A 12,771-nucleotide genomic window follows, 5' to 3' on the forward strand; every position below is an offset into this window, starting at 1 on the left:
ACAAATTTAGGACAGTATACGTTACAGGAAACATATTAATTCACATTGCTTTTACTTCTGATGAAATAGTCTCTCAGCTATATTTACAGGAACAGACTGCTGGGTGGGTCATAAGGTGTGATTCATGATCCAAGAACCTTCATTTAAAAAGCGTTTCCTTACCTCTTCCAAAGCTTGTATCAGTTGTACAGTTTTTCTGCCTGCAGCAGTAGAATCATCGTAATTTAAAGACAATATTTGTTTTGAGATCTCTCTGAACCAAGCTTGAAGGTTCTCTAGTAATACAGAAATAAGAAAATACTGAAATCCTCGAATTCCTGTAGCTGTGGCTTTGAATTTAACTGAATAATCTTTTATAAATTCAGTTCTTCAGAGCTTTAACCGTGGGCCTAACACTAGGAATTTTCCAAATGACAAAAATGCCTGTAGCATGCAACATAGTAGAATAAACTTTCTACATAAATAGCTTAGTCTACAACACTTGGCAGACAAATACTAAAGGCTCAAGTACATGCTATAAAGTGTAGAGGTGGTAGTGGCAGTGGAGAAGAGTTGGAAAGGAACTGAAGGATGTCCCTAGTTACCAGGGAGAGTTTTCTGGAGAAGCGAGGAAAGGTAAAGATCAGGTCATTGGAGAGATGAAGAAGGGAATTATATCCAGATGAAAGGCAGACACAGGCAGAGGCTTCAGGGCAAGAATGACAAGAGCATATCTTGGAGGGCAAAGAAGAGACCAACATGACAGAAAGGTAAGGTGTGACTGGTGAGTCACAGGGATGTCTGAACAATGCAGGGGGTGCCATTTGCACTTAGGAACCGGCAGACATTTCATACAGTAGAGAAAGAGAAGGGTGTCTACATGCTCTGATTACCCTCAGTGTGTCAGGAAAAGTTCTAAGTATTTGATCTTCACAGCAATACAGGGAGGTGGAAATTGTTAGCCATTTCCCAGATAAAGAGGCTGATGCTCAGAGAAACTGAGAATGCTATACAGGGTGACACGGTGACTAAATGGCAAAGCCAGGACTTACAATTATCTGTGCAGGTTCAAAAACTCCGTGCTCTTTACCTCACCAAGTTGATCCCCTAAAGTTTTTTTTTTGTTGTTTATCAATGGGGTGGTCCCATGTTATTAAAAGGCCTTAATGACTTATGATCTAAGTTATTTCAAGAATTGGCATGGCGAACACTCATAATTTTGAAGATTTTTGTAGGGCTGAGGGGCAGTGATGGAGTAGTAGAAGGAGCATGAAATTTGGAGTCTGAGATGAGTGAGACCCAGGCTCTCCACCTTTGTACCTTCAGCAAATGATTACATTTTTAAGCCTCAGTTTCCTTATATATAGAATAAGGATTAAGATGTGTATCTTACAGGGTTGTAAGGATGAGAAAAAATTGTGAAAGTATGTCCTAAGCTGTAATTAAACTATACAGCTGGAAAAAAACGTAAAATTGTTATTTCATCTCTGAAACAAAGTTGGTATTTGTAAGGGCCTAAAAGAAACTATCACAGAGATAAATACACTAATTCTAGGCAGCTAATTGCATCAGATTGTTACACGTGATTGTTTTGCAGGTCACAATACGATAACCATAATATTCATTCTAGACTTCAGGTTTCATATCACAATATGGTGACCTGCAAAACATGTTTCTAGTTTATATCACCTCATTATGCGTTGGCTGGCTTTTCCCTATAGGAACAATAATACAATTTGGAAATATATTTTTGACCAACCACTCAGCATCAAAGAAATAAACAAAAGCCAAAATACAGTAATCACAAGCTCATACTGATTAAAAATAAGTTTTTAAACATGAAGCTACACTACTAAACAATTCTACAGTATAATTAACTTCATCAGAAATCGATCTGATAGTTAAAACAAAATTAAGCATTAAAAAAATAGTTTGTCACCATAAAATTCAGAATGGTTTTTTGGGAGCAGTTAGAAATTTCTTACTTATAAAAATTTGAAATGATGCCAGAACTTTCCTATAAATAAAATTTCCTAGAAGAAGTAGGATCAAAATCATTAAAGTAAAATTTGAGTTTGTGTTTTTTCAAAACTAGTCTGCAGTACCTTCTTCTGCTACTAGATAGCAGGTGCATTGGTGAACAAGAATCAAGAAAAATCAGAAGAATTTTAGATATCATCTATGCTGGTAGATTACTGACATTCTTGGGTGATGTATCCTTCTTGAGAAGCTCATGAGAATTATAGATCCTTTCCCCCCTTTCCCCAAATCACATAAACTGACACATTAGTTTTGCATACCATGGAGATGGAGGCCAACGGTGACTCTCTAAACTCTTGTCTATGAACTGGAGTTACCAAAACCCCTGGTTTAGCCTAACCTCACATTTCAAAGATAAGATATAAAACCTGAACTCTAAAATGAATATGAACACTGCCCAAGAGAGCAGAAAGCTAGACGCAGTCAAAACTCACCTTCAGATCTTTATTAGCAACACTAAAGAGGGAATATCATGGGATACAATAATGAGAACATAAAGCCTTTTTAACCTGCCAGTTTCCAAGGTTTCAAATAACCTGTGCATACATTCCAAACACACCAGTATTTCCTCTTCAGCAATTACCATTTTTCTCCACTCTGGTTAGGGGTTTCACTCCTGAAAAGACATCAGCAAGCTCAGTCATCCGCTCCGAACCCTCTTTCTTGTAATGCTCCCATTTGGTTTGCTTTTCTGAAAGCATTTGCTTGAACATCTGTTGAAGCGACAGAAAATATTCATTTACTTAAGAGAAAAATCCAGACTAGGCAGCTTATGAAGAGAGCTTGAGGAAACCCAATTTAAATTTTAAATAAGAAGCTACACTATAAATTAACATTGACCCTGATGTCATCTCCTCAGGCACTGATACTTTGCAGAAATTCAGGGACAAAGCCAGACCACCTCCAAAACAGTAGTTCTCACACCAACACCAACTGCACATAAGCACCACCAGGAGGCTTTAAAGTTTTCAGATTCCCAAGGCCCACCCCTAAAGATTCTCGTTCAGGCGGTCTTGAATAGGGCCAGAAATCAGCATTTTTAATGTGAGATTAAATTTGTGGCCACTGCTCTATGGTTCCTTCTAGGCAACAATGCCTGCAATTCTAATGTGAACAGTCAGGGACAGTTTGTGTACTATCTTCTCCGATGACTGGGGAATGAACTAGATTACCTACAAAAGTTCTTTGTTTTATTATACAAGTTTAATTGTTTATTTTTATTTATTTATTTATTATTATACAAGTAATTATGTTTATTGTTATTTATTTATTTATGTTTTGAGAGACAGGGTCTCACTCTGTTGCCCAGGCTAGAGTGCAGTGGGGTGATCATGGCTCACTACAACCTTGAACTCCTGGGTTCAAGTGATCCTCCTGCCTCAGCCTCTCAAGTAGCTAGGGCTATGGGCATGCACCACTATGCCTGGTTAATTTTCTTCTTCTTCTTCTTCTTTTTTTTTGCAGAGATGGGGGTCTTGCTATGTTGCCCAGGCTGGTGTCTCAAACTCTTGGTCTCAAGTGATCCTCCCTCCTCAGTCTCCCACACTGTTGGGATTATAGGCATGAGCCACTGTACCGCCTTAATTCTGTTTATTAATTCACTCCTTCATAACATTTAAATTCTACAAAGTCTTGGGCAGAGAAGAAAAGGGTGTAACTCAGGGTTGGGTTGTTTTTTTTTTTTTCTGAAACAAACTTAAAAAACATACTTATTTCTCACTAAAGGACATGTCATCTCAGACAAGGGTAGATGGTCTTTTACACTGGGCTCTTAGGCAGTAAACAGGCATGAACCCTGATTTCTCGCTTAAGAAATTCCTCACTTGCCAGCATCATAATGAATCTTGAAAAGCTGAGCAATGGGATAGGAAGACTCCATCTGCAGGTGGAGAATTGGGGCTCTGTGGAATTTTGCGGGGCCTGTAGAGGAAGAATCTTAGTGATCTGGACAGAACGACTAATCAATAAAATGATGAGGGAGAGGATGAGGAATAATGAAATTATTTATAGAGTCTACCCTAACTTTCCGAGTCCCTCGGATCAATCAATGCCATTTGACAACGGCAAAGCAACAACATAAGAGCACCCTGAGGCCTTCGTAAGAGACTACATGGCGTCAAGCCCTTCAAACACGCATTCACATGAACTCACAGGTTTCACATCTCGCAGGATGGAATTTGGGATAGGGGATGGTCCCTGAATTAGGAAATGCACTGTCATATAAAGATTAGAAGAAACACAGGTCCAATTACTGTGTCTATAGGAAAGTGACTCTATAAACAGTGCAGGATGGGAAGTAGGACAGAGGAAGCACAGGTTAAAGAACCAAGCTGAAATGTCAGAAATTCAAATGTATCATTTCTTTGAGCAATTTGTATTGGGTATTTTTTTTCTTTTTACCAGAGCTTTCCTGAAGACCTCTCATGAGTTGGTACTCCTTTATGCTGTCTTGTTTCCTGTCTACCTGGATAGACAGAAGGAAGCTGTCCATTCTGTTTCAACAGATTCCAGAGAACAGACTTATCATTAGAAATATAGGCTTGGTCAGTCAGATAGCCTAGGTCTGTCCTGATTTCCACTCAACAATGCTGAACTACATATTATCTATAGAACTCTTGGGTCCCTGGGGCTCTAGTTCATAATTCTAACTGGTCTGAGGGCATTTCTTTCATTCTTTTTTTTTGAGACAGAGTCTTGCTCTGTTGCCCAGGCTGGAGTGCAGTGGCACGATCTCGGCTCATTGCAACCTCTGCCTGCAGGTTCAAGTGATTCTCCTGCCTCAGCCTCCTGAGGAGCTTGGAATACAGGCACGCGCCATTGCGCCCAGCTGATTTTTGTATTTTTAGTACAGATGGGGTTTTGCTATGTTGGCCAGACTGGTCTCGAACTCCTGACCTCAGGTGATCCACCCGCCTTAGCCTCCCAAAGTGCTGGGATTACAGGTGTGAGCCACTGCGCTCAGCTGGGCATTTCTCCCTTGCAGGCATTTTTTTCACTTGCCTTTGAAAGACCACTTTTGCTTTGACCTGATTCCTGTTCTTGGATCTTTTCTGTTTTCTCATCTTGGCTTAATCTGTCTTTCTTCCCCAACTATACTGACAGGACAGCTCCTAGATGGTAGGGACACACTTTGTTCATATTTAAATTTCCAGCACCTGGCAAAGAACAGAGTAGGTATTCAATAACTATTTGCTATTCAGAGGGAAACCATTAAAATTATTAATAGATCAAAAAGGAGCAGCATTTATCTGATTTGATAAAATTATGCCCAGACAAATCACTGAAAACACTCAGCACAGGCATTATCATTATGTTAGCAGTCAGTATCTACTTTTTCTGAGCTACTTAGTAGGGGAATATAGTATCCTCAGACACCTAGAAGATAAAGAAACATCTAATATACTAGTAACCAAACTGAAGCAAGATGAAGATCTGTTCCGAACGGGTATAAATGTCTGGGCTAGTTCCTGGGCCCACCTGATCCAAGCCCCCAGGGTTACTGGTTATAAAACCTGAGCATTCCCACGTACCCATCATTTTCATTATGCCCATACAGGCTTCTTCAGAGGTAAGACTAACCTCAGCATTCCCTTCAGTGAACTCAGATGCCTTAAAGTCCTCAAGATGACCTTGTACAAATGCAAATCACCCACCCCACTTAATACCCTTTCCAGTGGTTCTCATGGCTCTTAGGATAAAGACCAAAGTCCTGCAAGGCCTAGTATGGGCTGACTCCTGCCTACCTTTCAGCCTCATTTCACACTACCTTTCTCTCACTCTCTCCCCTCCAGCCAACTGGTCTTTAAGGTCTTTGAATTGTTTATGTTCCTCCTCACCAAAGACAACTTGATATTCTTCCTGTCACCGGAATGTTCTCCATCACGCTCCCTACCTTTGTCTAGCTAACACTAACAGATCCCTTCCCCAGACCCCTTCAGCTCTTGCGTCTCTTCTCATGGAAGTCTACCAGGATGCAACAGGATACTTTATTTTAGGTACTTGGAGAACTACATTCCTTTCCTTCAGAGCAAATATCTGAGTTTGTATTTACATTTTTATTAGTGTGATTCTGTTTTTTTTGAGACAGGGTGTCACTCTGTTGCCCAGGCTGGAGGGCAGTGGTGAGATCTTGGTCCACTGCAACCTCCGCCTCCCAGGTTCAAGTGATCCTCATGCCTCAGCCTCCCCAGTTGCTGAGACTACAGCTGTGCGCCATGATGCCCGGCTAATTTTTATATTTTTAGTAGAGACAAGGTTTCACCAGCCTGCTGGCCAGGCTGGTCTCAAACTCCTGACTTCAGGTGATCTGCCCACCTTGGCCTTCCAAAGTGCTAGGATTACAGGCACGGGCCACTGCACTTGGCCTAGTGTGATTCTTTGATTAATGTCTATACTCCTCATTAGGCTATAACCTCTACCATCTTGTGTACCTTTCCCCATCACTGTATCCCCAGTGAAAGGAGGAATTACATGCTTGTTAAATGTTTATTCTTGTCCTTTTACTATAAGAACTATCTCAACAGCTTGAATCTGTACCTTGAATCAAAGAGCAAGCAATCCTTGTCTTTTTTTTTCTTTTTAAATGTTTTTAAGCATAAAAAAGCTAAGACTGTGGTGATATTCATTCAAATATTTTTACCTCTTTGAGTATAAACTCAAATTGTGCAGTATCCAATAGCAGCTGGAAGAGGATCCTGGGATTGTACCGAGAGTCTGTTAGAATCTGGTCCTTGATTTGACGAAGGCGTTTGTTGTTTGGGTCACAGGCTAGAAATAGGAAAAATGTTACCTGCTTACTAAATATGTAGAAAATACCTATGAAATAAGATAAATTCTTAAATATTTTCCTTCATTTTAACAATTTAAAAAGTAATAAGCAAAATGTATATCAATAAAAGATGGTGAAATATAGTACATCTATGCCATGGAGTACAATTAAACTGTTAAATGACAGTTGAATCTGACATGGAGTGTCATCCTTGAAAGACTTGAATGAAAAAAAGGAAGCTGCAGAACAGTGTTTCCAAGTTTTGTGAGCATTCTGCGGTTCGTTTATAGCAACCGCCTAAAATGAATGGGCAGAGCCTCCTTGTACTACTTCATAGCTGGGTGGCTTCCTCACGCCCTGTCTGTGCAGAGTTGCTTTTGCTTTAGGCATTGATCCCTGCCATTCAGTAACGGACTGCTATCCCTAGAGAGGCCTGTTTGCAAGGCTGGCTCTTGGCTGGCATCTGGGAACTTGAATTTCACGAAGAGCTGCCATCATTTTGAGAACTCACAAGATCAGCTCACTAAGCCTTAAATGTTTGTACAAACAAGGTTTTCCTTCTGGAAGTCTGGAATTTTGGTACATGCTGGGCAGAGGCTACCTAAGTGAGCAGCCCCCAATAGAAACCGAAGGAAGCTGAGTCTAATGAGCTTTCCTGGTTGACAACACTTCATATGCGTTGTCATGACTCCTGCTGGGTGAATTAAGTGCGCCCTGTGGGACTCCACTGGGAGAGGATGCTCAGAAGCTTGTGCCTCATTCTTCCAAATTCACCCCGTGTGCCCTTTTCCTTTGCAGATTTTGCTTTCTATCCTTTTGCTATAATAAATCATAGCTGTCAGTACTACTAGATGCTGAGTCCTCTGTGTCCCCGTAGTGAATCACTGAAGCCAGAGTGGTCATGGGGAATGCCCGACACAACAAGGAAGGGTTCCTCACACAAAGACAAGGGACCCCCAAACAAGAAGCAGCAGACCTGTGGCCATCCTGCGCCTTGTAGAGGCCAGAGGGCATGGCAGGCACTCAGAGTTTTCTGAACTATCCACTACCCAGGCACTAGGCCAAGGTCACAAAATTAGGCAGTGATTGACCCAAGGTAAAAATACTGGATGTCCTAATTCTTAGATGATCCTATCAGCCGAGCTAAACCATTTCAAATGAAATAAACGCCAAGTTAAAAGAAAAGAATAGAATAAAAAATATTGGTATTTGCTTAGATTTGTTTATAAGGCCAATTACTTATCTAAGAAAGAGTAAGTAGAATAAGGCAAAATACTTACAAGACAAAGCTACTGCTGTGGTTTCAAAGAGTCTTCCAAAAGTTCACATGCTAGAAACTTGGTTGCCACTGTGTCAGCGTTAAGAGGTACAGCCCTTGGCAGGCAATTGTGTTATGAGGGGTCCACCCTCATGAATGGATTAATGCCATTATCTCGGGAGTGGGTTAGTTATTCCAACAGTGGCTTTCCTATAAAAGTGAGCTCTCTCTTGCACCCACTATCTTGCCCTTCTGCCTATCCGGCATATATTGACCCTTGCACCATGCTCTTGGACTTCCCAGCCTCCAGAACTGTGAGCCAAATAAACTTCTTTATACATTTCCTACTCTGTGGTATTCTGTTACAGCAGCAGAAAATGAACTAAGACAAATAAAGTCAAAGTCAAAATAAAAACTCTAAGACTTAAACAGACTTTGTCAAAAAGTTCACAGCTGATAGATATAAGGTCCATGGTAGTTACACTAGTATTACATGTACACCCTCCTGCCTTCCTAGTCCTGCCCGCATCAATATCTCAGGATGTCTGGCAGGTACAGAACAACAATGTTGTATAGGTAATATGTCATGGGTGGTTTTGGCGCTTTAGTTATGATGAAGCCTGTGGAAGGTCATCTTATATGCTGATTTCTAAGTTACTCCATCAGGAGGAGACTTGTGACAACCTGGAAAAGAGGCTCAGTTTTCATGGGAAACCGCAAAGTTCTGATTTTTCATGAATTTGCCAGAACTATCTGGGAAGAACTATATTGGAACTGGTGACACTGATTACACAAAGAGAAAATTTCCAGCTCCATATTTACCTAACTAAACAAAAATCAAACAAACTCAGAAGGAGTTCCAGTTGTCTTTATACCAATTTTAATTAAACTAGAAATCTCCTTAGTTTAATCTGCTTTGATGTTTGCATAGGGAATGTAAGTACCCAGTTGTTGGACAAACACTCTATATTCCTCAATGTGCTTTAACATTTAGCTTCTTGTTATAAACCAGGTTTGCTTCTGGGGTTCCCAGGGCCTGACCATCTCTCAGATCTGACCCTTAAGGATTCATACCCAGAGAACGCAGAGCCATCAGAACTTTGGGGTCAAACTTCAGTAGCCAGCCAGCCTTTCTCATCCCTTATTTCCTCAGAGAATATTTCTTCACAAGGTTCTGTACAAGCATCCTAAGACTGGGAAATGCCTCCAGCAACTCAACAGGAGGCAATGAGACTAGACCTGCTTTTCTGTACACCATGACTGAAATTCCATAAAAGTTAACTAAGCAGTTGCTTTTCCCATGTATGACTCACAATCAGATAGGCCAATCATTTGTTTCTGATAAATTATGACCCTGTGCAATCAGGTCAGACAATTGCCAGGCACAAACGCGAAAGACAAATGTGGCTGAAGATAAAACCACAGACCTCTGGCAAGCCAAGGTTGTCCCTGGCATGGGTGCGAATTCAGGAGACTACTGGCTTTCCGAACATAGGCAGGGCCGTCAGGCAGAGTCACACAGAAGATGAAGATGAGGCTGAGTCACTAGAAAACCCCAGTTGGTTTTATGACAGGATAAAGTGAGGGCTTGAGTTGTTTATACGCTTGTGAATGCAAGACTTTTGGTAAAGAAGATTAAAAGCTGAGTCAATGTAGTAAAAATCCTCAAATTAGAACTGGAGTTTATGTAAAAAATAAACTCAACTAATTAAAAACAGATTCAGGGATTAAAAACTTCAGCCATCGTGTTCATACTGTGGGTAAATTGTAAATGGATACAGGCCAACAAGCAAGATGATGAAACAAACTGGAAAGCAGCTCTCAGGATAAAGGTTTAAGAAGCTGGAGAGAAGGCTGAGGGGAAACTCCACACATTTTCAAAGATACGAAGGATGAGGAAGTCCAACTGCTGTTTTCACTGTGGACCACCCATAGGAAGTGGAAGCAGACGGTAGCTAGAGGGACCGTGAAGTCATCTTGGCTGGAAGAGCTGTGAGACAGGGGCTACCATGTTACAAAGGGAGGCTACAGAGAAATCTTGTGTGCAGTTTTTTAAAGAGACACTCTTATCTGGAAGAACAAAGAAGTGCTGCACACAGTGCCTGTCTCAGAGTTGGTCCTCAAGGAAAGTTTGTTGAGTGAAAAACAAAAAGCAGAGGGCTTCGCAGGCCTGCTGAATGACACACCTCTTAGGGGTAGGGGTATACAGTCCTGGATGAGGAAATGCATTGGTTAATTAATGTTGATCTGGCATTTACTAAGAATAAGAAACTGTGCCAGCCCTGAACAAGCTCAGAGATGTTAATTCAACTTACTTATTTTTCTACCATTAAACCAGAGGTTGAGGCGTTTCTCACAATCTCAACTTGATGGTCAAACTGTGTGAACAGAAGGTCTCGGAGGAGACCATGACTCATAAAAAGCTAAGATCCAATCTACCTTAAATAAGCACTCAGTGGGCCCATATGTTTTTCTGTACTTTCAAAATCATATCACTTATTCCATCATTTCTGCAGTCTAGAATTTCTTCTGCTTTTTGCTTCAAAACCTCATCACAGGCCTGGTTGGCTCCTGATTCCTGTATGGGGCTTTCCTGACCTCCTCTGCTCCCCTATCCCAAGCAATGTTTCCCTCTCTACTCTGAACTCAAATCACACCAACTGTCTGTTTGACACACCTGGTGTCTGTTTACTGCCTTGGACCTTGAATTAGTTTCCCACTGCTACTCTAACAATTACCACAAACTCAGTGGCTTAAAACAACACAAATTTATTCTCTCACCATCCTAGAAGTGACAAATCTGAGATGGGGCTCACCGGGCTAAAATCAAGGTGATGGCTGTGCTGGGCTCCTTCTGGACATTCTAGGGGAAAAGTCTGTTTTCTTGTTTTCAGCAGCTAAAGGCTGCCTGTATTCCTTGGCTTGTGGCCCCTTCCATCTTTAAAGCCAGCAATGGCCAGTCAAGTTTTTGTCACAATGCCATCTCTCTGGTTCTGACACTTCTGCCTCCCTCTTCCTGATTTAAGGACCCCTATATTTATAAGCTGGGCGTGGTGGCTCAGGCCTATAATCCTAGCACTTTGGGAGGCTGAGGTGAGCAGATGCTTGGGCTCGGGAGTTTGAGACCACCCTGGCCAACACATTGAACACTGTCTCTACAAAAAACTTAGCCAGGCATGGTGGCACACGCCTGTAGTCCCAGCTGCTTGCGGGGATTGTGGAAGGTGTATCGCTTGAGCCCAGGAGGTCTGAGTGAGTGGAGACTGTGCCACTGCACTCAAACCTGGGGAACTTGAGATCCTGTCTTTAAAAAAAAAAAGGGGGGGTGGCTCTTATTTTATTATTCTTTTTTGAGACATGGTCTTGCTCTGTCACTTAGGCTGCAGTGCAGTAGCACGATCTTGGCTCACTGCAGCTGCAACCTCCCAGGCTCAAGTGATCTTCCCATCTCAGCCTCCCCAGTAGCTGGGACTACAGGTGTGTGCCACCATGCCCAGCTAATTTTTTTTACTTGTTGTAGAGATGGGATCTCACTGTGTTACCCAGGCTGGTTCTGAACTCCTGGGCTCAAGCTCTCCTCCTGCCTTGGCCTCCCAAAGTGATGGGATTACAAGTATGAGCCACCACACACAGCAAGGACCCTTATGATTACACTGAGTCCACTGGGATAATCCAGAAACATCTCCTTACTTTAGGGTCAGCTAATAGGCAACCTCAATCCCCCCTTTTCATGTAATATATCTACTGGTTCAGGGACTAGGGCATGAACATCTCTGGGTGTGGACTGGAAGGCATTATTCTGCCTACCACAGATCTGCAGTTCTATTTTTTCATATGTCTACATTTGATCTCCCCATTCTGGTCAGTGACAAGCTCCTTGAACATGAGAGCTAAACGTCCTCTTATTCCCTAGCACCTAACAGTACCTGACAGGGGAGAGCTTTTCAGGTATGCTAGTGGCCTATCCAAGTTGACAAAAAATGACTAACTTTAAAAAGCAACTTGATTCTCATCCAAGGCCTCTCTCCCTGCTAAACCACTCCGCATCGTGAAGTAGGTCTTGATTCTGAGAGTCTTTATGTGGAGCAATATAAACAGCCACCCCTTTTGTGCATTACCTGAGTCTGCTGTATGAAGCATCAGCCATCGAATGGCAACATTGCAGTCTCTCAGGCAGTTCAGAAGCTTTGGGATATTGTCCAGAACCATCTCCTCCCTTAAATAACCTTCTTTTAGAAATTGCTGCACTTGAGCATGTACTCTTTCACTGACAGTAGCATATCTGCTTGCCTTGACAAATAAGAAATTTGAATTACATTTAAAAAGTCATTTATCTTGAAAATAAATCACATTCAAATGAATTCACTGACAAATAGTAACATTTCTATATAGGATGAATGACATATGGACCACAGTTATAGGGCTCGAAGATAACACTTCTATAAGATGAATGACATATGGACTATAGCTATAGGGCTCAAACATTAACATTTTTATATAATTTCTGTACAAGATGAATGACATATGGACTACAGTTACAGGGCTCAAACATTAACATTTTTATGTAATTTCTATATAAGATGAATGACATATGGACTATAGTTCTAGGGCTCAAAGATAACATTTCTATATAAGATGAATAACATATGGACTATACTTATCGGGCTCAAAGACAACTGGCTTACTGAACATATTTGAAAAAAGCACTGGACTTAAGAATTCTGAG

General features: G+C 41.4%; 1 protein-coding gene across 2 annotated transcripts in view; it reads right to left on the reverse strand.

Moving 5' to 3' along the window:
* The window catches only part of WASHC5 (WASH complex subunit 5), a 67,478-nt gene that overhangs the window by 36,610 nt on the left and 18,097 nt on the right, over positions 1–12,771 (reverse strand). For both annotated transcript variants that reach the window (XM_054499842.2, XM_054499844.2), the window contains 4 exons: positions 12,164–12,335; positions 6,659–6,786; positions 2,603–2,732; positions 163–275 (listed from right to left, as the gene is read on the reverse strand). In XM_054499842.2, coding sequence (XP_054355817.1) covers positions 163–275; positions 2,603–2,732; positions 6,659–6,786; positions 12,164–12,335 — 543 coding nt within the window. The remainder of the gene's footprint in view (positions 1–162; positions 276–2,602; positions 2,733–6,658; positions 6,787–12,163; positions 12,336–12,771) is intronic.

This window comes from Pongo pygmaeus, chromosome 7 (genome assembly GCF_028885625.2).
Source record: "Pongo pygmaeus isolate AG05252 chromosome 7, NHGRI_mPonPyg2-v2.0_pri, whole genome shotgun sequence".
Taxonomy (NCBI): domain Eukaryota; kingdom Metazoa; phylum Chordata; class Mammalia; order Primates; family Hominidae; genus Pongo; species Pongo pygmaeus.